Source organism: Daldinia caldariorum, assembly GCF_022478825.1.
Source record: "Daldinia caldariorum strain CBS 122874 unplaced genomic scaffold F4812scaffold_4, whole genome shotgun sequence".
Taxonomy (NCBI): domain Eukaryota; kingdom Fungi; phylum Ascomycota; class Sordariomycetes; order Xylariales; family Hypoxylaceae; genus Daldinia; species Daldinia caldariorum.
In genome coordinates this window covers 430,424-455,431 of record NW_025953040.1, presented here as the reverse complement: position 1 = coordinate 455,431, position 25,008 = coordinate 430,424, and the positions used below count along the sequence as shown (strand labels likewise).

The window sequence follows — 25,008 nt, the reverse complement described above, 5'->3', positions numbered from 1 at the left end:
CGTTGCTTAGGCACTTGCCTACCTAATGGATGAATTAATGAATGGGCCGTATATGTCTTGATGCTCTTCTGAAACTTCGTGAAGTGTGAAGTACATACATACCTTGGCTGAGATTATTGAAAATTAGAACCTTTCTGTTTTATATACCTACCTCCTACCTAGGTACACAGCACTGATATCCCTTTCTTGCAACCGTGATGATGCTTTGGGTTAGAGGTTATAGAAACATACCCCTTCGATTTATGATCTAATAAGTGTAACGCCATTAATTCGGAATACACATATCACACAGAAAGTTGCTTTGACGAATTGGCTTCTGAGGTTTCGGGTTTAGAGATGGTTCTTGGAATATACAGTTCTATATGCGGTATATATAATAAATACACCTCCCTCCTCTCCCTTCTCTACCCCGGCACATAAGGACCACACAGCCAAAGCTAGCACCTAATTCCCCCCCCTGGCCTCGCCTCACGCCTTAGTATTCTCCTCCCACGGGATCCTCACAGAAAACCTGGATGTCAAGAACATTTGATCTTCACGTCTTCGACGACCAAAGGCCCTATCCATCCATCCATCCATCCCCATATCTATATCTATACCCCGAGGTAGGTAAATAAATAGACAGGGTAGGGTACCGAAGGGGAAGCACGACGGTATGGAAGACTGGTTACAGGCTATAGGCTATTTATTTATCTATTTACCTATCTATTGCGACAGGCTAGACCTCTTCTTCTCCTTGCGGCGCTGCAGCGTCTTGCGGCCGTTGTGCGTGCGCAGGCGGCTGAGGAACCCGTGGCGGCGCTTGCGCACGAGGCGGCTGGTGCGCGCCATCGTGGGGCGCGGGCCGAAGCGCACCTGCGCGGCGCCCGACAGCGACGGGTGCGAGGTCAGGGCGGTTTTGGGGACTAGGTCCGGGGTGACGGCTCCCGCGGCGGCGGCGCTGGGTTGTGGGGTGAAGGATTGGAGGAGAGGAGAAGTGTTGGGGTTGCGGAAGACGGGGCGCGAGGACCACGCTTGGAGCGTGGGCCGGAGGGTGGGGAGGGAGGAGAATGTTCTAGGAAAGAGAGAGAGAGAGTTAGAATAAAATGTTGGCTCGAAAGGTAGGTACCTAGGTAGGAAGGAAGGAATAACGGTACGGACCTTCGCGTGGCGAGCGCTTGTATGGACGGAGTCGCTTTCGTTAGGACATTCTTGCTGGCGCCGCAAGCTCGCGGCAGCGCGGCTAAAGCGAAAGACCGCATGGCTGTGTGTATATGTGTAAGAGGATGGACCGAGGCGAGAACTTCGTATCGTATCGTATCGTGAGGTATGTATGATTCAATGTTCAACGTATCTTCATGCTCCTCTTCCTATCTGTCCACCTTTCTCAAGTTCTCGGGTAAACAAGTCCTCCTACCCAATCACCAGTATTCGGACCGTCGGGACGGGTTGCAACTGGGGTTATGAGGTGAGCTTGTTGTGGTCGTTCGCTCTCGCGGGGTTTTGCGATGAGGCTTCTCGCGATGCCGAAAATTCGGATAGAGGATTAATTCGGTAGATTTATCGACCGGCCCGTCAAAGTTTGGGTACAGCTGTCGTCTTATCGATAAGAAACATTAGGTACGTACGTACGAAGTATTCACACAGATTGATTGGCAGATTTTATGGCTTCACGGGACTAGGTACGAATTGATGGTGACGCCGCGACGGAAGCCGGGCATGTACATTCATTAATAGCAGTGTTTATAAGGAGATGCAGGCCTAGAGGTCAATATATATTGTGAGAATGCCATACTTATATACTTAATACGTACGTAGAAGCTTGATTCCATTAGGTCCCTAATCATTGCGCAATCGCCAGTTCGAAGCTGAATACCTTCAAAAGCACTTTTTAAACACGGCAAGACAAATCTCTACTTGGGAACTAGGGGACTGATTACATTGTTTAAACGCCCTCGGATGGTACGGATATCTACTGTAACGTGTCAAATGCATTTTATTACGGTGGTAAAAGAGCTACGAAATAATTCCTCTTCCTCATGGCGCTGCTCAAGGCAACGATCATAACGAAAAAGATGTGAAGAAAGCAAAAATTGCGCTCCCTACGATCCACGAGGGATAATAGAAGAGGGTCAGCTCCGCGCTGTGCAATGCAGGCTTCTCCCCTTAAGAGCCCTCATTCTTGAGCGAGGGTTCTTGGAACAAGGTAAGTATGAAGAAGAAAAGGAAAAAGAATTGGGAAGATTGGGGGAGGGTGACCAGATATTTATACCTTTTCTGAGGGCGGTGAGTGGGGCGGGAAACAAAGCAAACAAAGTAAGTGCGGCAGAATTTTCGGAGCAGGCACCTGCCAAGGCAATGATCCAGTTGGAACTTAGCAAACAATCTTTTTGGCAGCTACCCCACCATCGGGAATGTAAAATGGCCTGTGCATACAAATTCAAAGAGAAGGTGCACGTACCAAGTTAAGCACGCTTAAGATGACGCTAACTCGACGTTGTACAAACGCTAGCATTGATTCGGTAATTCAATTTGCTGCTCTCGACGCGTTGCCTATACCTGAAGCGACCCTAGTTTTCGCGTTTAAACGCGTTTTCCGATCCACCAGCTAATCCTGGACCACAGTTCAACTCATCCACTCCTTCACCAATTGACTTCTACTAACCAATGCATATATTGGTAAAGCCTCACATTACTGCAAGAGAGTTGCTAAGTTTGCCTATCTGCATCTACCTACGATCGCTTATACTACATGATATAAATAATCCGTATCGATCCCGATTACCTCTATCAACCCAATCTCAGATAGACAACCAATTTATTAACTTTGGTCCTGCTGTAATGTACTAGGAATAGGGAGCTCGCCCTTGAATCAAATTACCTCAATGCCTTTATTTTCGATATCGCCAAATATCCAGGAGTCACCTAAAACACCGAGAAAAAGGACACACGAGGACTTTGTCGAAACTCCTAGCCAGCTCATCATAGGGGAGCCTTCTCATTTGGAGACTTCGGGAAAACTAGCATCTCCTGAAATGTCTCTTCCTGCTATCAACACTCCCCGTGAGTATTTCACTTCCTTTTACTCTATACCTCGCATATATATCTTAGGTAGTTATTAATACTTATTATATAGAATTGCCTACGTCAATGGTAAAAATGAATGCTGCAACTCCAGGAAGTAGCCCCGCGGCTTTAACTGAAGCCGGATCCAGTCCGGCAATGAGGAACTCACCCTCACCGAACAAGACACCATTATCATCGCCCTCAAAATCAAGCGCCATGCCTACCCAACCCAACCAGACAGATTCTCTTTCTGTCTCTACAACCCAAAACGATCAGGGAGCCAAGCGAAAGCCCCCGTCGACCATCGAGGAAAAGTTAAACGCCGCCAAGCGACAGAAAATAGGGGGATCTAAGGCAGCAGAAAAACTCGACAAGGAAGAGGCAAAGGCTGCCGAGAAAGCTAAAAAAGAGAAAGAAGCCGAAGAGAAGCGTCAAGCGAAAGAGGCGAAAGCGGCTGAGAAGGCGAAGAAGGAAGCCGAGGCAGCTGAGAAGCGCCAGAAGAAGGAAGCGGAAGCCGCTGAAAGGGCTAAGAAGAAGGCTGCTGAAGAGGCGGCGAAAGCAGCAAAACTAGCTGAGAAGGAAGCGGCGAGGCGTAAGAAGGAAGAAGCGCAAGGACGACAACAGAATATGTTAGCGACTTTCGTTCAGCGATCCCTCAATGCACCCCCAAAGAAGACCACCGAGCAGGCCACGAACCTTTCCGCAGAACCCAATGACGCTGCTAGTTCACCGGAAACCAAAGCTAAGCCTGAAAAATCGGCATATGAGCGAGCATTTCAGCCCTTTTTTGTTAAGCCCGACGTGACGCTGGCCCCGCCACCATTTGAAATGGACGAGGAGACCAAAAATGACAAATCCGGAATTCTGGATGAGTATATTCGTGGCGAACGAGGCGAATTCAACCCTAAGCCGTTCAATCCATCAGAAACTTTCAAGCTAGCATTCACGCGGAAGCGTGGCGTCATTCCGCCGAGCGTAAAGAGCATCATGGAGAATGTATATAATGATGCCGAGCGGACAGGTGCAAGAACAGAGTCGCAGACCAAAGAACTAGCCGAAAACGCCCAGGAACAACTCAACGCCATTACGGCAAAATACTTGTCGTTCTACGAAGACGTCAGACCACCATATTTTGGAACTGTTACTACCCCTATTGAGGCTAACAAACTTCGTTCTCTGGCTCGCAGGCCAGTCGGAAAATTCCTCCCACTGAATTACGATTATGATTCTGAAGCAGAATGGGTGGAAGATGACGGTGAAGATCTAGACGACGAAGATGACGATGACGATTCCCATGATGGCGACGGGGAGATGGAGGACTTCCTTGACGATTCCGAGGATCAACCTGCTGTCACCCGACCCAGTTTCCTTGGTGAAAAGGAGCCGATTTGCACTGGCATATGCTTTGAAGATCAAACGAGGGTTGGCCCCTGTGCTACTACATATCAATATCAACTTGAGTTGCTACTAGGTGAGTTCAGGCAAATGATCAACGACGCCCCTCAAACTAATACAGGATATAGATACACCTGAGCAACCCTCGGGAATTGACCCCTTTTCAACTTCCTACTGGCCAGCTCCGGCAAAGAGGGCTATAACAAAGAGCACAGTTACATCTGCACCTGCCACTTCAACATCCATGCCTCCACCTGTTGTGCCTACAGATGCCTTTTCGGCGCTCGGTTCGGGTCCAGCCAGCTCTCTTCAGGCAGCAGAGAGCCAAAATTTTGTTCCGAAGGACGTCTTTGATGAGTTCAGGCGTGCTATCATCAGCGACGAGCTCAAAGAGTTTACTAAGGGAACAATCATAGAGATGTTGACGAAGAAGTTCCCAAGCTGTACGAAGGCACAAGTGAAAGTGACATTGGACAAAGTCGCTCACCGCATTAGTATCCCGGGCGCCAAGAAGAATGTCAAGCAATGGGCACTTCTACCGGGATTCGCCTTGTGATTTTGTTTTTGAGTTCGGCATAGCACGTCCATATTGAGAAGGGCTGGCGTTATGATACCACTGCGTGATAGAAGAGAAATCTTCTGCTCAAGGAAATTCTGCATGGACCAGGGGAGTAGAGTAAACTGCTGCATTGTTGTATTAACAATTGCCCATTGCGCTGTCCGAGGCCCCGGCAGAGGCATTGTTCGAAAGTTATTTCTTCCTTTCCTAAATTATAAAAGGAAAAAAAAAAAGCCCACATCACATCTACTGTACACTTTGTGTTGAGATTGCGAAATCTCGTCGGCGGGGACCAAGTGCGCGCGATCTGGTTTGGCTGGCAGGGAGGGAGAGAGGGATTCGGAACGGCTGGCGGAACTGGTTTCGAGTTTTCGAAGGCGTGGTCAAAATTAATGACACGGAGCGGACGAACTGCTTTCGGTTTCAGTGTGCTTCTTTTTCCTGCTCTTCGGTGACGTGACGTGATGTACTGTATTTGTGTGGTGGGTTACTTTTGTGATTGTGGTGATTGTAAATCATGTTTCTTCGTCCCTTTACCATTGATTCTGAATAAGTTTTGTCAGTTCAGCTTTGCGGTCCGCAGTTGGTTTGATATGGTGATAATCATCGTGGTGCTATTACTTCTAATCAGTTGGGTTATTTGGAAATAGCTTGCCCGTATAAGCTTAAAGAGGTCGGATAAGGACTTGTACGGACTAGCTGAGGTTCTAGGGTAGTAAATAAAGGAGACCGTGTCCATGCTCAATTTTTCAATACCGTAAACCACGTTTATGTACCTGAGGTATAGCAGAGCAGAAAGGGAAGCCGAAAAGGGGTACATCGTTTCCCGTAGACATATATATCCCTCTTCACTAAACTTCCATAACACTTCTTCGGCGGTTAAGGCATCTCGGATAAATAATCTCAGTCTGCCAAATACTCGTGGTAGACAGACTATGTACATTCGCAGGAACATATCTTAATAGACGCTAATGAGGAAAGGAAAGGGAAGGAGACAAATCAGATATTTTCGTCTTCGTTAAGCCTCTCCACCTCGGCTGACACCTTTAGGGCTTAGTTGAAGGTGACAAAACCTCTCTCTCTCTCTCGTGCCTTGAGGCCTTTGCTATGAAGAAGGAGTAAATATATAAGGTAGTGTATATGTACAATAGATCAGACTCTAGTCGAGAGGATAGTGGAACGGTTACATTGGAGTTGACATCTTTGCAATGCCATCTTAGGTACATACCAAATAATTAGCCTTGCGTTCTACGCGATACGTTATACTCCAACCTGATATATCTCAAGAGAGCCAAAACATCCCCTCCCCTTCCCCGTAGATTCGTAGTCGGAGCAATCATACGAAATAAACCAAGCCATTTCTTTTTCTTCCTTTCGGGGAAAGTAAGGCTCGATCGCAGGTGAGTTAGTTACTCCTATACAAACACCTAATGTACCTATACATCCTACTACCTTGGGTAAACTTCTCAACTACGGTTAACTACTCGTGCCCTAAACGCTGTTTGAGGAGGGTCATACATGAACCTCGTCCCGAAAATACAGCTTTACACGGTTTACGTGAAAGGCACTTCTTTTTGCTTTTCAAACCTGAACTTCTCATCTCATCTCATTCATCATACAGTTTAGGTGATTAGCCCCTTCGCCAACCAGCTAGTTCTATTAGTAGTAACGTCCAAATGTTTTCTTTTCTTTGATTTTTTATGATACAACTACCTACTAACCTAACCTACCTAAAGTTATGCCTACCTAACCTAGGTGCTCAACTATACAATACATCAAAGCGTGGAATCATACAGCGGCCCGACGTCCCATCTCATCCCATCTCGTGAGCCTCCCCCTCCTTCCTCACCAAGCAGAGAAAAAAAAGGGGGTTGCATGGTATTTCGTTTCGTTTTCGTTTTTTCCACCAGACAACATTCAGCACCACACACATACATACACGCATGACGAAACAAAAACACCCGAACATATCCGCAAGAGCCTGTTAGAATCGTATGATACCCTCCCCCTTTTCCGTAATGTACACTCACATACATATACACACACACGCACACATATGCAGACGTCACCGACATCTGGAAAGTTTAGTTACACATCATCCTAGACCTGACTCCTGGGGACGAGAAAAGAGAGTAGATCGGAGAAGCCACTTGAAGAGGAAGTTTTTTTTGGCCTTTCGTGTAATAGCTAGCAAAGCAAGCAAAGACAGCGCCGTCGTCGAGCGAGGAGACTTTTTGATGCGAGACGAAGCCCCCAATGAGGCACCAGTGAGGCACCAACAAGTAGCACGACCCAACAAACAATAAAATTGGCCTGTTTCCGCATTGATCAGAACACTTCTACCCTAATACAATTCACCGCAGGTTTTTTTTTCTAAGTCGGGACCGTCCTCACCGGAATGGAATGGATGATGATGATGATGATTTCTGCGCGCGGGAAAAACCATGCATTTTTCGAACGTTCAATTGCTATTTCTGTGACTCGACTAAGGCTTCTTACCCCCTTTTTTTTAAAAAAAAAAAAAAAAAAAGTCGAGCGCATTCTTCCATGATTATACTACGATCGTTGCTCATCTTGCGGCTGACGGTTTTTGTTATTGTTATGGGTCCGCTTGTCGCCGTGGTTCTGCGCCGCCTTTTCGCGGCGCATCTCGTCGATAGCAGAGCGCTGCTGCATACTTGCGTCATGGCTTTTAAACTCGATGCGGGTTTCGGGTGGACAATTTAGCACGCGCCGCATCGTCTCGCTGAGTATTTGTAAGTAAGAGATCTAACGAAAGATATAGCGAATAGACGTTACCGAATCTTGAGGACTTTCTGTCCAGTGCTACGAGTCCAGATGCTCAGCACGTCCTCCCCGTTGCGCATACTAAGTACAACACCGCAAAGCTCGTCGGCCTCGTCCCCAAATTGATCGCCGACGCAGGCCATCAGGAGATCTTCATAATATCGATCAGCGACACCCTTCTTCAGTCGCAGAACCCACTTCCCGCCCAGCTTATTTTCGTCGTCTTCCCATATTGGACGGATACCCTTTTTAAAGAGATGGTAGTCCGATACGGTGGGTAGCGCCGAGGGTCGTTTCAAGTGTGAATAGGCCAACCAGAATTCTTCCGCAGTCTTAACAGACATCATGGCGTGTAATGTCTTGTCGTATTCGATATAACCATTAGCCTTGGTAATGGGCGGCCTGTACCAAAAGACCCAGGTGTCGCGGAGAGGGTGTGTCGTCGCCGCGGACGCCTGCTGAGCGCTCGTCTCAGAAATAGAGCCCATGGAAGGTTTGTTGACGGCGGTGGATCGCATAGCATCTTTCGTCGTCTTCTCGGAGGAGGGAGTCTTAGCACCAACCGCACCCATGGCTTGCTCGAAGGGATTCCCTTGAGACTTGGGGGTTTTGGCGGAACCGAAGGAGGCGAATGCGCCGGATCCGAGGCCAAACTGATTAGACCCTCCGGCGCTAGTAGGCGACGTTAGGGTGCTGCCGGGGGTCGTTGCGCCGAAGGGGTTCGAGCGGCCGTGGGATGAGGTGGCGCCATTCCTGCGTGCTAGACTCGAGAAGTCCCGCGGGGTTGTGGAATTATCGGATTGACTCGGCGTGGACAGAGAGAGACTGGTAACACTACAGGAATAGAAGTGGTTAGTGCTCAAGACGAAGCGGGAATCTCAGCACGGACAAGGTCGGACTCACTTGCTGCGGCGAGTCCATATCGATTCCTGTCTATCCATGTTGAAGTGCTAGCACGTACGTCGGTCGCTCCCAGTAGGACGAGTATGTTGAAACTGCCCAGTACCACCAATACACCGTCTACAATTCGAAGAAAACAAATTCAAACTCGTCAAACCACGCTTTTATGTAATGGTACCTTTTGGAATGCTTCGCTGATATGATACGCCACGTGCGGATAGTTGGTAGTTGGTAATTCGGTATTTAGTAGTTGGTGGTAGTAGTAGTAGTAGTTGATAGTTGATGGCGGGTTGTGGGTGGTTAAGCTGTGCAGTTATAAAAAGATGTAAGTGGATGTGAGTGACGATGATGATCTTGAAGACTATAGGAGGAGAGGCGAGAGAAGTAGAAAAGACTTTCGAAATTTGAGTTGGTACTGCTATACGGTATTTTTAGCAAAGTAAAGTCAATATCGGGAAGAGAGAAATGGATTCTTTGCTTGGTATATTTGTATAGGTAAGTTATTAAAAGTTATTCGAAGAGCTCATTCGTGGGGAAGAAGTTTCAAAGTTCCAACTTTTCCAACGATCCTATGGCGTATAATAAATTGGGTTTAGCTTCCACTTTTTTTTGTCGCTCTTTCTCATTGCTTAACTTCAATTTAGCCACCTGACCGCCAGGTGATCCCGAGTGGCAGCCTAGGCAGGTTCTGCACGGCTCTTGCCCTCTATGGTAATTAAGTCAGTGGAGCCATGCAAAAGTGGAGCCACTCCGAAAAATTCGGGAAGTTTTTAACTTTTTTTTCACATGGCGACTTTTTTCTTTCTTTTTTTTTCTCTCCTTCTTTCATCATAACATTTGAAAAGACCACCAACTCAAATCATCGCCAGCTTGCCATTTTGATTTCCACGCTGCTGACGACTCCGATGTGTGTGTCGAGAGTAACTTCAACGTATCCCTTGTTTAAAACCATCATCACGAGGGCCCTTAACTGTTGGCTACCATGATGCGGTGATGACCTGAAACAAGATCTGGACAGTCCATTACCATATTAAAAAATTGTATAGACCTATTGGTTGGTTTCCCTAATAATGAGGTATAACGGAGTTGTATGGAACTTGTAGGTAAGCTCTGTTTAGTTTCTTGCCGTGTTTTATTTAACATTAGCCCTGATGACCTCTCTTTGAGCCTGGTAATCCAATAGTGCTCAGCCCATCAAATGTGCAATCTGTCGTCACGATAGTCTGCGCAGTGGTTGAGCTTGCGGAAAAATTGGCGTGGACTGAACATTGTGCCACAGAATGTCTACATTGACAGGAATCCGCGCGAATATCTCCAATACTAATAAGAAGATGCAGTATCCAAAACTTATATCGCTGTATCACGTAGTATATAGGGCCAGTGTCCCTTACCTCCTGGCAAACGTACTATAAGATTTTGATACTCTGCGTATGACTATTAATAATCCTGCAAATGGGAAAGATTTAATAAACCAGCAGAGCATATATACTTATCTTGCCCCGTCACATTTCGATTGGATGCACATGCACATACTGGATAAAATTCAAGTAAAATATTCCGTATATCGTAGGCACTTAATTCAAGCTGAACAGTTACGGATGTGGTCAAAATGCAATACCATTCGCGGATCAACCTCTATACGCACCAACCAACTGAGTTCTATAATCGTCCAAGGAAACAATTTGTAGGAAAGGTCATGTCATCCTCCAACACGACGGAAATCCTTCCCCAGTGCATCGCAACTATAATTCTTCCATTTTTTCTTTCTTTAGGATGTCAAACCTCGGTCCTAGACTGTTACTGACACGTGCCGGTAGTCATGTCAACTTGACGAACTTGTATCCACTAGAGCATGTGTGGATTACTCTGCTTGTCCATGCTCATAGCAGTGGCCCGATCAAATAAGCTAGGTATCTATTTACTGGTCCTTGCCAAAGGAGTCGGCCTTGGCACGCAAGTTGGCAGCGGTAGATCCAGACTCGGAGAAGTGTCGTCCAAGCATTGGCTGGAGGAATGATCGGAAGATAAGTTGGGCGCCGCTACGTAACGTTTAGTCAGACGAGGCATCGAGAAGTCATAGAATAAATAAAAGACATACCTGAACATGGGCAGCGAAAGCCAAAGCAAGAAGACGAACTTGAAGGTATAGTAGAAGGGGAACCAGTAGACAACGCTGACAGCGCTCTCAATGACGCTGTAATATAAAATTAGCAATGGATGGTGGTACAAGGGGGGCTGCGCAGTTATTCGCTCACGAGAAGAGGGCAAAGACAACCCAGTACTGAAGCAAGTTAGCCAAGGAAGAAAAAAAAGTTAGTTCAAGTCAATGAAGGGACATACGGTCAACCACTGAGTATCATCAGCCTTGGTGGCAGTGAAAAGAGCAGCCAGAGAGTAGTATCCGGGGACGACGAAGCCGGCGAAGTTGGTTAGGAGTTGACCACCGAGGTTGAAGATAATGAAGAACAAGTAGAGGGAGGCTACGCCGAGAACAGCATAAACCTTGGGAACACCAAATTGCTTTTCGAGGTTGTTGAGAGCAGGGTATTTAGAAAGCTATCTCTTGTTAGTCTTCAGAAGCATGCGACCCGGTCGATACCTTATATTTAGCATAACTAGCTATGATATATGATATATATGATGCGGCGTACCTCACGGTCGAGCTGGGCTATATAGTGCTGAACACGATCCTGTGCAGACATTTTTTCTGATGATCTATTCGTATTTATGCGGTAGAGCTGGAAGGGGGGGAGAGGGGGGTTCGAAGAGAGATGTTTCTGGACTTGGACTTGGAAGTTGATAAAAGACAATATGGGTTGCGCAGAGGCGGGGGAATGAAGCGGCTGCTGATGTCAAAGCAAAGTTAGCTGTGGTAATATTTTAGGGTTAGCGAAAAGCCACCTTGGCTTAATATGTACACGTAGGAATGGGACAAGGCGGCCAGGGATGTGGGAATCCGGAGACTGCCGGACTTACGGCAAGGGAACAGGTGGAGTTTTTGCTATGCTGGTATTTATTTGCTGGTACTATGCTAATATATGTATGAGAAGAGGTATTCGCACAATGTTGGTTGATATCAATTAGTTAATTAACTAAACGTAACTACGTATGCTTTTATAAGCTGTTTTTTTGAAGGTTGCGAACTGGATACTATGTATCTAGTGATGATGGAATTGTAAAAAATCGGGATAACCGAATTGTGGGAAAGGAGAGCAGCAAAATTACGTAGTGGGTAGGATAGGAAGGAAAATGATGACGGAAGGCGAGCCACGGCTGCGAAATCAATTTACCGTAATAGCTAATTGATTGGATTAGGTAGGCCGGATAAGAAGGCTCATCCGCGCTGGTAGGTCATAGGTAAGTACCTAACCTACCTGAGCTCATATACCTACGGGTACCTAACCTTCAGCGCTAAATTTTACGTGAAACATTGTCTCATACGTACATTAGAGGTAGGTTAGGAGGTAGGTATTTAGAATACGTATCTTACGGAGGGATTCTGCGTACCCCGCCCCGGTGATTACAACGGGCAGAGATTGGGATTGTGAGAAATTAGGTATGTGTAGGTACCTGCTATGAAGGTCCAGATATTTAATGTCTTCATTCTCAGCTCTGCTCCATTTGTAAAGCTTGTAAATACCCAAATTGATGAGATTACCCAGGTCCCATCAAGTGTAGGACGCGGTGCTAATTTTAAGGTAAACGGAAAATACATGTATTAGGTCCACTAGGTACCTACTAGCAGGTGCGGCTGCAGCTTTGCATGTAAATATTTTTTTTGTTATTGCTGACACGTGACGCAATTGAACTTAGTGCGGCTTTCTTCAAACTTGTTATCCTCATCCTTGCTCTTTGATTTGTTTACCAGCCACACATAAGTAACCTTTTTACGTGACTTTAGCTTTAGCTTGGCTTCTAATGCTAGCTGCTTAGGTAACGCATACATCCAGCCATCCACAATTGAGCAATCAACCGTTGCCCCGACGAGAGTTTTCTTGTTGTTTGGCTAAGTCGTCTCCGCCATTTTCTGCCTCTCATCCAACAGAATCGTCAAGGGCTTGTCGCTCGGTCTGATGCAGCATCGCGACATTGAACATCTTACTTCATGCACTAAACTCGAGTAGTGTTTTTACTTTATCTTTATTCTGTATCTTTTTTATTATCGCCTCGTTGCGCGCTCTTTTTCGCTGCTACTCGTAACTTCTTTGCCTCTTGTTTATTGTGGTCGCATCTCACTTGTTCGGGGGGGTAAACAACCCTAAGCACATGGAGACTGGTAAGCCCTCCTTACTATTTCCACCTTACAATAAATGCTGGTGGAATATAATATAATGTCCACTCTGATATCACGTCAATTCGATGCTTGGTTGTCCTTTGAAAAATATTTATGTGTCCTAATTATGACCTAGACCCTCAGCCTCTTGAAGCCGGCGCAATGTCGCAGCATAACCAGCGACAGAGAACCATGTCGAGGGCATCTACCGCCTCAATCCACAGCGCCGCGACGCAACCGACCCTTGACCAGCAAGCCTTGATGGCGCACCACGGCAGTTTCACAGATCAGTGGGTTCCGAATGACCACGCACCCCAAAGAGATATGTCGTCAGCGGTTCAACCCATGTCTACCGGGGATATGATGCTTCGTCCTGCCTCTCAGCTGCAAGTCGGACAAGTCGGACAGTCGTTTTCGATGAACTCTAGCATGCACTCCGCCGTTGGGCTTGCTATGCCGTACGCTCAACATCCCAACCTGCATCCTGCTGTATCAGCCGAAAGCTTCGCAGGAAACACGAGTTTCACAGACGCAGAGAGCCAGATGATGGAACGTGATGAAGCTGACGAAGTTGACTCGCTTGCTGGACGGTCACAAGGCGCGAAACCTGCTTCCAGCCGTACCAGCGCCAACAACGAGCTTGAGATGCGCCAGTTGTTTCACGCTAATAAGAACCGCACTCTTGCGGATGTTGCGAAGGAGCTGCACGGGAATGAGCGTGGTCCTAATTCCGAACGCGCTCGTCAGATTTTCGCTATGTTATGGTAAGTTATCTAAGTGTGCTAAGGACAAAGTGTTAGTTACAAGTAGGACGTGCTCTGACTCGACGTAGGATCAACGGTGTTTGTACCAAGGGAAAAGGTTCGGTACCTCGAGGGCGTGTTTATGCCAACTACGCATCCCGCTGCGCGACGGAAAGAATAACTGTCTTAAATCCTGCGAGTTTCGGGAAGCTTGTTAGAGTGCTTTTCCCGGGCTTGAAGACTCGAAGACTCGGCGTCCGCGGAGAATCAAAATACCACTATGTCAATTTTAATTTACTAGACGATCAGCCTACATCCAGAGAAGCCTCTATACAGCCCGCGATCCCCTTCCCGGAACCGGCCCCTTTTGCGCGTTCTTTGAGGTCTGTGTCACCCGCTACCAACTCATTTGCACTTCCTGTTCTCATGCCCAACAGTGCCGCGCAGTCTCAATCGCCCGCGTTGGACGCGCCACATTCAGCTCTTCCGTCGCCTACGCTCGTGCAGCAACCTGATACTCCCGCTGGCTCGCGATCAACGACTTCCAGAACGCACAGCTTATATAACCAATGGGACGTTAAACATCTCGATCAGTTACGTTCATCTAACGCTAAAACAACTATACGCTTAGCATTCGTAGAGCCCGAGCATCCTTCTAAGTCAGCCGGTCCCATTGTTCTACCTAGGATCGAGCCATTTTTACCAAACGGAACGGACCCAGACGCAGCAATGTCTCTGCATGCTCTCTACCGATCCCATTGTACATCGCTAGTAGAATGTATTCGCTATTGCAAGGAGAAGGCGTTCTTCCACCTTTACACATCTTTTCAGGGCACGCTCACCACGCCCGTACAGAAACTCTTTTCTCATCCCAGCATCGCCCCGTGGATAGAAGAGTGTGATTACGTGCTTTACCAGCGCATGATCCAGATCATCTATATCCTCGTTTTACAAGCCATCCCCCAGCCTGTATTGAACGCATTCGAGAAGATATCGCATCAATTAGTCGCCCACATACGCGACTCTTTCCAGGGACAACCGAGACACGTGGTCCAAGCTAAGGAGGCCCCTGCTACGATTTTTGCCGGTCTACTCGATCGCACTCTACGAGTTAACCTTACAGCTCACGCGGCAGCGAATATGCTTTCCATTTCTGCCAATAGGGACCAGATGTATATGGACTGGATGGAGGCAATCAAGGTTCGCAAGCTTGCCGAATGCATCCCCACCAGAGGCATGGATGATCTAGTTGACCTCTTATATCATGAAATCCGAGACTTGATTGATCCCGTCAACATCCCTTGGAGTGAAGAGTGTAAATATATCTACGGAGAGATCGCACTCAACAACAAACGTGGATTACAGCCGTTAAATGACTCCAATGGTGGCTCGGAGTCCTTCCTTGAGCGATGGGTCGACTTCATACTATCGCTCCCGAAACGTTTCCCCTATGCCACGGCGACAGACATTGTTTGGGGTGTGCAGCGCGTTGGGCTGGAGGTCATGCGAGAACTTACTATGCGCCAGAGTATTAGTTTTGGGTCGTGGTGGGTGACGAAGTGCTGGCTCGACGAGATGGTTTCGTTCCTCGCCGAATACGGTGGTTTCATGAAGTCGAAGAATTCACTGCCGCCAGTTGCCAGCGAGATCAAGTCCCAGGTGGATGGTAATAACGCTGCCCTTGGAGGCTCGCGCGTCGGTAGCGACAATCAAGGAGCTGCGCGTGTCTCCCAGCCGCAGCCGGATCGTGCCCCGTTCCCGTCTCAGCTCGAAGTCAACGGGGCAGACTCTCTCCACATGTCAGCGAATCACGACGACAGCGGAATCGGGATTAGAACTCCAGAAGAAGATTTCCCTATCGAAAAATTCGAGTATCAGGAGGAGGGACAGGATCAAAGCTTACATTCTCTCAACTTGGACGAGCCCGTCCAATAGGGTCGGCAGGGGCATCCCGGGGTTTAGAGACTATATATTAATAGTCGGTGTTGGTGTGGTTGTTTTGACTCTTTGCCTCGGGTATGGTATATGACCTACTTCCACGAAGGTATGATGGTATGACCGAACACGATAGACAGTCAGGGCCCCATGGTTTGAGGATTTCGGGGCATGTACTAGGTCGCAACGTTTAGGTGGTAATTTTTATAACGGGCAGGGCGCACATTTTCGAGGCAGGGAAAAAGAAATTTCAGGGTTGGACCGGTACAGTTGGTCCTTGATTTCACCAGGAGAAAGTGCATCTACGGTCAGGATGGAGGTGTCTTTTTTTTTTCTTGGCCCCGGGTGTATAAGGGGCGGCATGGATATTCGCCTTGGTATTCGGATAGGATAGGAGAAGATCCGAAGGCTTATGGCCTGTATGATACCCGTAGCTATTTACGTCTATCCACGCGTAGTCAATTACGCACTGAGAGATTGTTTATACTATGGTTACCTTTTTCTTACGTGTCTAGTAAGTGATGGCCATTGTGTATATATATATATATATACCTAATACCTATATGAGGCATGGCTTACTATGTACATAGTAATATGAGAAAGAAGTAAAGATAATAGATGAGTTAGGTACCTACCTACTATTTTGACGAGACGAGTTGAGATTTTGAAAATGAGTCAAGGTAAAAACGCATCAGATGGCATGTAAGTCAAAACTTACGATCTCAACTACATCAGAACGTAGAAGTAGATTACCTTAGTACGTATTGTACCTGCGAATGCGAAAACGGTATAGGGGTCCCGCCTTTATGCCCCGCAGTTTGACAGACATGAGCTACTAAGAAAAAAAAAACCTACTAGGTACGGGTATCCATCAAGCTATTACCCGGTACCCATGTACGCTGCTTCTACGCATTATGGGACAACGCGAAACAAATACTGATTTTTGATTCGCTACCGAACAGCTGTGAATGACTGTGGCGTGGCACCGCCCGTAGAAGCACCTCCGATTCGGGGCCCCTTTTTAATGAAGACTAATTCAATTTTTATGTTTGAATTCGAAGAGCAAGTGAATACTTGCCAAGTATATTCTTAAAGCATTCAGTCATTGGCTCTACCCGTTTTTTTATTTATTCTTTCTTCTCTCAATTGAAATAAGTAGCTTCGATTTGCATCTTTCATATATCATCAATGCTTCATTTTTCTTAGAACAGAACAGCATTGTGGTTAATATCAGTTACATCGAAATCTGCCCCGCCATCAACGCACATAGATATAACTTCTACATCGTTCAAGCCCAGTCTATCTTATCATAGAGCATCGCCAACGCCGAGGAGAATTTTTATTTCTTTCATTCTTATCTCATAATGGCCATGGACGCTATTCTCCAGGGAAACACCAGCAGTGAAGGCTGGATAGTACAAAAATTTGGAGGCACGAGTGTTGGGAAATTCCCAGAGAGTGTTTGTTATGCACCAAACCCTTTCCTTGCTCAACTCAGTATAGCTGACATTATACAATTTAAATGACTAGATTGCTGAGAATATTGTTCGGTATGAAATTACAAATTGGCTCTTTGAAAAGACATTACTGACTCTATAATAAGAGCCAGCTTAAAGTCGAACAAAATTGCCGTTATTTGCTCTGCCAGAAGTTCTGGCAAGAAGGTGACAGGCACTACTAGCCGGTGAGTCAGTCACTGAATGCTTGACGATTGGGGCATTCAGCCTAATTGATCTAACGTAACATACCGTTTTATATAGATTATTAGAAGTATACAAGCATTTACGTGCCATATCAGCTGCGACAAGCAATGAGGTTACTCAACACGAGCTCCTCGAAAAAGCCAAGCTTGTTATACAAGACATCCGCGTTGACCACGTCGCAGCAGCGCAGAAGTGGATTAAGAACCCCGATCTGCAAAAGACAGTGTCGGTCAACATAGAAGAGGACTGCCAGGAACTAATAGACTATATCATTGCGGCTAAGCGATTCAACTTAGAAGTCAACGCGAGATCTAAGGATCGAGTAGTTAGTTTCGGAGAGAAGCTGAGCTGCAGATTCATGACGTACTTACTGAGAGACAGGGTTTGTCTAACTTCCAGGCAAAGCATCGCTGTATTTAGCTAACATCCCTTATAGCAAGTTGACGCAGAGTATGTGGACCTGTCTGATGTGATGCATTACGACAGTTCCGACCGATTGAGTCCGGCATTCTATAAAGAAGCTGCAGCTATTTTCCGCAAGAGGATAGAATCTTGTAATGAAAGAGTACCCGTAGTTACTGGTTTCTTCGGCAACGTCCCAGGCAGCTTGATGGACGGAGACATTGGACGGGGATATACCGACCTATGCGCTGCTCTGGTCGCTGTGGGACTAAAGGCCCAAGAGTTGCAGATATGGAAGGAGGTAGACGGCATCTTCACGGCGGATCCCACCAAGGTCCCAACAGCAAGGCTGCTCGCGTCCATTACCCCGTCGGAAGCAGCAGAACTTACATTCTACGGCTCGGAAGTCATTCATCACCTGACTATGGACCAGGTAATCAAGGCGGATCCGCCGATACCTATTCGCATTAAGAATGTAAACAATCCACGCGGAAATGGTACTATCGTAGTTCCAGATCCAGTACAATCTCCGGCGCAGAAGATTAGGAGATCCCAGCCCTCCGACTCTCCGTTGCGGAAACATCCTCGAAGACCTACCGCGGTGTCTATCAAGAATAACATCACTGTTATCAACGTACACTCGAACAAGCGGTCCATTTCCCACGGCTTCTTCGCCAAAGTATTTTCAATTCTCAACAGCCACAGGATATCCGTGGACCTTATCTCCACAAGTGAGGTCCATGTGTCCATGGCCATCCACTCCTCAAGTCCGTCCGTACACCATTTCGAAAAAGCCATGGCAGAGCTAGAAGAATGCGGAGATGTTAGTATCTTACTCGACATGGCTATCTTGAGTTTAGTCGGCGCAGAGATGAAGAATATGACGGGTATTGCTGGCCGCATGTTCTCGACATTGGGAGAGCATAGCATCAATATCGAAATGATATCACAAGGTATGTGACATTATGAATGCCGTTAGACATTTTACTAACTATGACAAATTAGGCGCGAGTGAGATTAATATCTCATGTGTTATCGACGCAAGGGAAGCCACAAGGGCCATGAGCATACTGCATACAAATCTATTTACATTTCTCGATTGATGCCTGAGTATGGTATACATGGATGCATTTCAACATGATATACTTTCCTTGTTGTGAGATAGATTACGCATGTACATGCATACTGGTGGTCAGTTAGTACGTCTTTTTGAAAAAGGGGGCTCTGGCATTTAAATTGTCCCCCATTCCCGGAGGTAAAGTTAGGTACCTTAGGTACATATATGTACTTGGCCTCCTAGAAAAGCTTGATAGATATAGAAGCATTGATTTGCCTAAAACATATGAAGATAATCAAGGTGACTTAAGTAAACTCCAAAATTCGTGATAGTCTCGATGTGGTATGGTGTTTTGTCTAACTGCTTAATATTCTACAGAACGATGTTCAATTTTATCTCAATAACGTTTAATTGGTGGTTGGCCATTCGAAAACCTACAGGGCTTCTTCTGTATTGACTACCTAGGTAGTTAATGAATCAATTGAAGCGAGCTCTAAGTAATGGTGTTTATTTTCAGTATTTGCCTAGCTGGGCAGGTTTAAGGTCAGCTTTAGGCGTTGATTCGCTGTTTGCGCCTAGGTTGGTCCGACGGTTGCCGACTTTCGGCACCACCCAGTTGATGTAATAGGGCAGCAGGGGTAAACTTTATCGATAAAGTCAACAAGTTACTTCGTACAGTTTACAGCGCCACATTAAACCTTTCTACTACTAATCCCTATCAACATCGCGATTAGGTACCGATTAGATGCTAACGAATTCATTATCAACAACCATCACCATCACCATCGCAAAATAATATTCCTCTCGACTACGAACTTCTTTCCCTCGCCCGGCAATTCGAACATATATTTAGATTTCGACGACCTCAGCTCAGGCTATATAAACACCGCCAAAATGCCGAAAGCAGAAGTCGGATCAACGAAATATCTTAGCAATAAGATGAAGTCCAAGGGACTACAGCGACTTCGATGGTATTGCCAAATATGCGAAAAGCAGTGCCGAGACGCGAACGCGTTCAAGATGCACACGCAGAGCGAGTCGCACACGAGGAAGATGCTGCTCGTGGGCGAGGACCCCAAGAAGTACATCGACGAGTTCAGCAACCAGTTCCTGAAGGACTTCCTGCAGCTGCTGCGGACGTCGCACGGCGAGAAGCAGGTGCAAATCAACCACTTCTACCAAAACTACATCGCCAACAAGGAGCACGTCCACATGAACGCCACCAAGTGGCACTCCCTCACCGAGTTCGCCAAGTACCTGGGCCGGGAGGGCATCTGCCGGGTCGAGGAGAACGAAAAGGGCATCCACATCGCGTGGGTCGACGACTCCCCCGAAGCCCTGCGCAGGAAGGAGGCCGTGCGCAGGAAGGAGATGCAGGATAAGGGCGACGAGGAGCGCGAGCAGATGATGATCAGGGAGCAGATCAAGCGCGCGAGGCGCGAGGCGGGCGAGCAAAAGCAAGACGAGGACGAGGCGGATCATACGGAAGGCAAAGAACTCAAGAGACAAGAAGGGGAAAAAATCAAACTCTCCTTCGGCATAAAGCCTGCTGCTGCTACCTCTCAACCGGAATCAAGCGCGTCTCCGGAGAAATCTTCTACTTCGGAGACGTTAGCGTCGCCATCGAAAGACGGATCAACAACCCCGCCGAGTCAGACCAGTACTACTAATACAACTAGTACTACAACTACAACCGAGAAGCCTGCTACTGCTACTGCTACTGCTACTGCTACTACTGCCCCTGCTCCCGCGCCGATTTCACTCAAGATGGCAGCCAAGCCGCAGCCCAAGAACGTCTTCGCGGCCGCGAAGAAGAACGCGCTGGCCTCGGGAGCGCCCAAGAACGCGCTGGCCTCGGGAGCGCCCAAGAAGGCGCTGTCGGCCTTCGGGGAGCCGAAGAAGATGAGCGAGGCGGAGCGCATCATGAAAGAAGAGATCGAGCGGAAGAGAGCGCGCGAGAGTTCCGGGGGTAGAGAGGGCTTTTCGAATAAGCGCCAAAGGAATTAAGTGATGTTGGGGTGGAATATTGACGAGGGAAAGGATTAGGACTTGCTGCTTTTTAGGTGATGGCATTGCGATAGGCGTTGGGGAGGTACCTAAGGTATACCATTGATTTTGGGGATTGATTAGGGGTATAAGCATAAGGACCTAAAGCATGGAAATTTGGCATGCTGGGAGGAGGGTTTCTCTCCATGGCGACTTGTATATTTTTGTTGAGGTAATCGTATTGGGGAAGGTATTGTTTTGGTGATCTCCATCGATCAGGACTTAAGAAGAATTCTAGTTTTGTATGTACGTGAACGAATACAATACAATATTTCTTCATGTTCAACCAACATACAAGTTATATCTCAATTTTCTTTTTCCTCTTTTTTTCTTTTCTCTTCTTAATTCTGCGATAAGAAGCGTAAGGCTGCAATTGCGTACATCTCATCGCGGGGGGGGAGCCTTACGTGGGCCGAAAAGTGCGCCGCGTCATCGCTCATGTATGATGCGATTTGAGGCTCCAATCTTGGAGAGGGAGAGGAGACGAAAGGATGGAGGAGAACCCGCTTCCTTGTTACAACGTCACATTCGCAACCGGCCGCCCTTTTTCTTTTCTTTTCTTTTTTCTATTTCTCGGCTTATAGCTTAACCTCCTGCCGGAAAAGTTGTTAGGCCTGAGGAAGCGGTGAGGTGTTGTTTACGGTCGCTCGAAGGAGTCTTGTTTGCTGTGATAAGAAGAGACATGGGATGGGCAATGTATCGTCATCGCGCCAAGAGCCTAATGTATACCACGAGGGAATATACGCTACGTACGTCTGGAGAGGGGAAAGGGAACGGTTATACAGTTAATAATCACCACACTACCATGCGGTCTGGGGTATAGTATAGTAGTAGAGTCATTGTTGGACAACGCAGGTGTAGGAATACGTCTACGTATCTTTACGTGCGTCTATACAGCTGGTTGTAAGAGCAGCATTGGGTCTAGGACTATGGAGTGGCTTACGCACGCTGCGATTAATCGCATGTCGCTTGTGAAAACTCCAACATTGGAAGCATGGTGATCGTGATGATGACGATGATGATGATAGATTGGTAGACAGACTAGTAGGAAATGGGAAGAATGTTGCAGTATACTGACAATGCTGTATAGTCTACGCATTGCTGTTACACAACCTATAGTACATCTACCTCCTGACATAATCTAAACCACTATTGTTCAGAGCTTCTGAGGTTAGACTATCTCGGTATACTGACCTCTTGCGCATCTGATGACGACGGCTTCTAGAAGTGACTCATTCGCACCGAGCAAACACATTTCTCATCATCACGATGGGGTTAAGGAATCAAGTATAAGAAAGGCTTCACCAGGAGAGCAAGTAATCGAGTTCTACAACCTGTTCGTGATATCAAGATTGCTATATACCTAGTTATCTATAGACCAAGGTCATACTTCTACTTCTAGTTTTAATACCAATATACCTCAATGCTCATCACCACCATGTCCGGCCCATTCCCCGTCGAGAACGCCACGGTCCCGTACTGGCGAACCCAGCTACACCACCTCGACTCCCACCGCAGCACGCCCGAGCTCCCCGAGAAGCAGGACATCGTGATCATCGGCGCCGGGTTCGCGGGCGCGGCTATAGCGCACTATTTGCTTAAAGATCACCCCGATAACAAGCCGAGGCCGAGCATCACCATCTTGGAAGCTCGGGAGGCTTGTTCAGGGGCCTCTGGTCGAAACGGTGAGTCCGACCTACTATACTTACTTACAACACCTACTTCGTCCATGATTTTTCAACTGACTAGCCTAATACTTACTAGGCGGACACATCCGGCCGGACCTGTTCGTCGGCCTCGCGGCGTGCATGCAAGCGCACGGCCTCGAGGCCGCGAACCAAGCGGCGCTGTTCGAAGAGGCCAACGCGCGGGCCCTCGAGGCGCTCGTCCGCGAGGACAACATCGACTGCGACCTGCGGGCCGTGACGACCGGCGACGTCTTCGTGGACGCGGCCGAAGCCGCCAAGATCCGGAAGCTGTGGGACGCGATGGCGAAGCTGGACTGCCCGACGCTGGGGCGCGTGGCGGCGCACCTGGACCCGCGGGAGGCGGAGCGCGCGTCGGGGGTCCGCGGCGCCCGCGTCGCGTTCACGTACCCGGCGCACGTGGTCTGGCCGTACAAGCTCGTCATGCACCTGCTGGAAGAGGCGGTAGTCGCGAAAGACGGGGCGGTTAACCTGCAGACGAGGACCATGGTGCACGGCGTTTCGGAGGCGCTGGATGGGGACGGGTATTGGACGGTGGCGACGGCGCGGGGGCCGACGAGGGCGCGGACGGTCGTTTTCGCGACGAATGCGTATACGGCGGGGCTGCTGCCCGAGTACGACGAGGCGATTTACGCAGCGCGGGGGGCGGTGTGTCGGGTTGTTGTTGCGCGGGACGGGGTGGCTGCTGCTACGGATAACAGTAGTAGCAGTAGCAGCAGCAGCAACAATATACCGTTGGGCTCGGCCGGGCTGGAGATGGAGAGCCCGAATACGGTTGATTCGTACTATGGCCTGCGCGCGGACGGGAGTATTTTGGTGGGAGGCGGGAAGAGCGTGTTTATCGACGAGAGGGAGGAGTGGTATAGGAACTACGACGACTCGACGCTGATCGAGGCCACGGTGCCGTATTTCGACGGGTGGGCGGCGAGGACGTTTACGGGGTGGGAGGGGAGGGCTGAGACGGAGAGTATTTGGACGGGGATTATGGGCGTGAGTGCTTCATTTCTTTTCATTTTTTTTTGTTGTACTATAACCACCTCTGATAGATCCAGACTGACACACTTATGTCCCATTCATTACATACAGTACTCCGCAGACGACGCGCCGCACGTCGGCCACGTCCCGTCGAAGCCGGGGCAGTACATCTGCGCGGGCTTCAACGGGCACGGGATGCCGAACGTGCTGCTGTGCGCGAAAGGGGTGGCCGAGATGATCCGGGACGGCCGCGCCTTCTCGGAGACCGGGGTGCCGGCTCTCTACGAGACGAGTGCGGAGCGGCTCCGGAGGATTTCCGACCTGGTCGCGGCTCCTACCGCGGGGAGGGCGCGGGCGGATATCTATCTGAAGTTTTGATGGAAGGGGATGGGATGTCTGGGGATTAATATATTCTTGCGGCACGGAGACAGGGGGAGCAAGGGGTTAGGTAGGTAGCTTTGGGGTTGTGATTAGTTGGAATAGAAGCTTCTCTATATAACTCTTTATAATTGTCCTGTTCACTCGTCGTGTCGTATTGTCTATTGTTCGTCTTGAATTTTACTGCCTGTTGGATAGTCTGGCGATTAAGATCTACATGGTAAAGAGCCGTTTAAGAGAAGATAACAGTTATGCTTGACGAACCAGAGACCCGAACCGGAGACTTGGAAAGTCGGATATCGGAGCGGACCGTGTTTAAAGGATTGGCAATCTAAAAATAAAGCTTCCAGGGGCTGGACCTTACTACTATGTATGTATTGCGATGTACAGTGTTAATTGGGCATTGAAGCTTTACACTATAGAACTCCACCTGTGTGACCTGACCAATCATAAAAAGCAAGGAATCGAAGCAATGCAAGACCGGTGCAGGCACGGAATCAGGGACCCGTTCTGCCCGGTGCTTTACGTCAAGTTCCATAAAATTTATGTGTGTCAGTCAGATGTGGTGTACGTAAGGGTTATATGTACATAAGGTACTCGCCTACCAAGATTTGGCTATACAGGTACAAGTACTTCGTCTCCGCCTTAGGTATTGAGAAATTCATATCCATGGATACCTAGGTACCTATATCAAATAAGAATAGGTAATTGATTTTATTGCCCACCGGTAAGATGGTGATATAGGTAGTGCATCCCGAACTTGAGAGGTATAAGCTGGATTTGGTCATGGATTCGATTAATCGAGTATTCGGCGTGAGCTGACTTGTCGGATAAATTACACCGACTACCTTAGGTACCTACCTAGGGTAGCGGACATGTCTTTTTTAAAAAGATTCCATATTCCCTCGCGGTTATGTCATTTATTCCGCTGTCCCGCTAACCCAGGTACCTCTTAGCGCGGGTTTGTGCTACCTATGCATTTAGTACCTTTGGCATACAGATGCATAGGTACAGACATAATAGTGTAAGCTTGTATGGGTACATGGATTACATGGATCATTGAACGAAAGAACACGGCCTCAAACGGACGATAGCGATGTACCC

At 47.8% G+C, this 25,008-nt stretch overlaps 8 protein-coding genes across 8 annotated transcripts; 5 read left to right on the top strand and 3 right to left on the bottom strand.

The window, feature by feature from the left end:
- Positions 1-322: 322 nt before the first annotated feature.
- F4812DRAFT_420129 (uncharacterized protein) lies at positions 323-1,508 on the bottom strand. Its single transcript, XM_047933416.1, has 2 exons — positions 1,141-1,508; positions 323-1,054 (listed from the first exon to the last, which is right to left on the bottom strand). The coding sequence occupies exons 1-2, from the start codon at positions 1,239-1,241 to the stop codon at positions 706-708; spliced, it is 450 nt and encodes a 149-aa protein (XP_047792042.1). The 5' UTR covers positions 1,242-1,508; the 3' UTR covers positions 323-705.
- A 1,052-nt stretch (positions 1,509-2,560) lies between these two features.
- Positions 2,561-5,230, top strand: F4812DRAFT_301412 (chromatin assembly factor 1 subunit A-domain-containing protein). The gene is made up of 3 exons (XM_047931224.1): positions 2,561-3,042; positions 3,116-4,516; positions 4,569-5,230. The coding sequence occupies exons 1-3, from the start codon at positions 2,865-2,867 to the stop codon at positions 4,994-4,996; spliced, it is 2,007 nt and encodes a 668-aa protein (XP_047792041.1). The 5' UTR covers positions 2,561-2,864; the 3' UTR covers positions 4,997-5,230.
- Positions 5,231-7,430: 2,200 nt separating this feature from the next.
- Positions 7,431-9,072, bottom strand: F4812DRAFT_301228 (translation initiation factor eIF4e). The gene is made up of 3 exons (XM_047931223.1): positions 8,690-9,072; positions 7,799-8,620; positions 7,431-7,745 (listed from the first exon to the last, which is right to left on the bottom strand). Exons 1-3 carry the CDS (start codon positions 8,725-8,727, stop codon positions 7,556-7,558), a joined length of 1,050 nt encoding a protein of 349 aa, XP_047792040.1. The 5' UTR covers positions 8,728-9,072; the 3' UTR covers positions 7,431-7,555.
- Positions 9,073-10,604: 1,532 nt separating this feature from the next.
- F4812DRAFT_457126 (TB2/DP1, HVA22 family-domain-containing protein) lies at positions 10,605-11,388 on the bottom strand (the record flags this gene model as incomplete). Its single annotated transcript, XM_047937117.1, has 5 exons — positions 10,605-10,725; positions 10,824-10,880; positions 10,942-10,967; positions 11,027-11,242; positions 11,338-11,388. 5 exons carry the CDS (start codon positions 11,386-11,388, stop codon positions 10,605-10,607), a joined length of 471 nt encoding a protein of 156 aa, XP_047792039.1.
- A 1,268-nt stretch (positions 11,389-12,656) lies between these two features.
- F4812DRAFT_420117 (uncharacterized protein) lies at positions 12,657-16,337 on the top strand. Its single transcript, XM_047933415.1, has 3 exons — positions 12,657-12,962; positions 13,096-13,723; positions 13,792-16,337. The coding sequence occupies exons 1-3, from the start codon at positions 12,953-12,955 to the stop codon at positions 15,635-15,637; spliced, it is 2,484 nt and encodes an 827-aa protein (XP_047792038.1). The 5' UTR covers positions 12,657-12,952; the 3' UTR covers positions 15,638-16,337.
- Positions 16,338-16,684: 347 nt separating this feature from the next.
- On the top strand, positions 16,685-19,097 carry F4812DRAFT_420115 (aspartate kinase). The gene is made up of 6 exons (XM_047933414.1): positions 16,685-17,097; positions 17,168-17,187; positions 17,241-17,321; positions 17,398-17,722; positions 17,777-18,695; positions 18,748-19,097. The coding sequence occupies exons 1-6, from the start codon at positions 17,002-17,004 to the stop codon at positions 18,843-18,845; spliced, it is 1,539 nt and encodes a 512-aa protein (XP_047792037.1). The 5' UTR covers positions 16,685-17,001; the 3' UTR covers positions 18,846-19,097.
- Positions 19,098-19,448: 351 nt separating this feature from the next.
- Positions 19,449-21,135, top strand: F4812DRAFT_420112 (domain of Kin17 curved DNA-binding protein-domain-containing protein). The gene has a single exon (XM_047933413.1). The coding sequence runs from the start codon at positions 19,694-19,696 to the stop codon at positions 20,804-20,806; it is 1,113 nt and encodes a 370-aa protein (XP_047792036.1). The 5' UTR covers positions 19,449-19,693; the 3' UTR covers positions 20,807-21,135.
- Positions 21,136-22,283: 1,148 nt separating this feature from the next.
- On the top strand, positions 22,284-23,904 carry F4812DRAFT_457122 (FAD dependent oxidoreductase; the record flags this gene model as incomplete). Its single annotated transcript, XM_047937116.1, has 3 exons — positions 22,284-22,530; positions 22,610-23,541; positions 23,638-23,904. 3 exons carry the CDS (start codon positions 22,284-22,286, stop codon positions 23,902-23,904), a joined length of 1,446 nt encoding a protein of 481 aa, XP_047792035.1.
- Positions 23,905-25,008: the final 1,104 nt, after the last annotated feature.

Coding starts and splice junctions, on each gene's coding strand:
- F4812DRAFT_420115 (XM_047933414.1), top strand. CDS start 17,002: ATGGCCATGGACGCTATTCTCCAGGGAAACACCAGCAGTGAAGGCTGG. Junction 17,322..17,397: donor GTGACAGGCACTACTAGCCG/GTGAGTCAGTCA, acceptor CGTTTTATATAG/ATTATTAGAAGTATACAAGC. Junction 18,696..18,747: donor TATCGAAATGATATCACAAG/GTATGTGACATT, acceptor ATGACAAATTAG/GCGCGAGTGAGATTAATATC.
- F4812DRAFT_420129 (XM_047933416.1), bottom strand. CDS start 1,241: ATGCGGTCTTTCGCTTTAGCCGCGCTGCCGCGAGCTTGCGGCGCCAGC. Junction 1,055..1,140: donor CAAGCGCTCGCCACGCGAAG/GTCCGTACCGTT, acceptor TCTCTTTCCTAG/AACATTCTCCTCCCTCCCCA.
- F4812DRAFT_301412 (XM_047931224.1), top strand. CDS start 2,865: ATGCCTTTATTTTCGATATCGCCAAATATCCAGGAGTCACCTAAAACA. Junction 3,043..3,115: donor TCCTGCTATCAACACTCCCC/GTGAGTATTTCA, acceptor CTTATTATATAG/AATTGCCTACGTCAATGGTA. Junction 4,517..4,568: donor TCAACTTGAGTTGCTACTAG/GTGAGTTCAGGC, acceptor TACAGGATATAG/ATACACCTGAGCAACCCTCG.
- F4812DRAFT_301228 (XM_047931223.1), bottom strand. CDS start 8,727: ATGGATAGACAGGAATCGATATGGACTCGCCGCAGCAA. Junction 8,621..8,689: donor ATATGGACTCGCCGCAGCAA/GTGAGTCCGACC, acceptor CTATTCCTGTAG/TGTTACCAGTCTCTCTCTGT. Junction 7,746..7,798: donor CAGAAAGTCCTCAAGATTCG/GTAACGTCTATT, acceptor ACAAATACTCAG/CGAGACGATGCGGCGCGTGC.
- F4812DRAFT_420112 (XM_047933413.1), top strand. CDS start 19,694: ATGCCGAAAGCAGAAGTCGGATCAACGAAATATCTTAGCAATAAGATG.
- F4812DRAFT_420117 (XM_047933415.1), top strand. Junction 13,724..13,791: donor CAGATTTTCGCTATGTTATG/GTAAGTTATCTA, acceptor GACTCGACGTAG/GATCAACGGTGTTTGTACCA.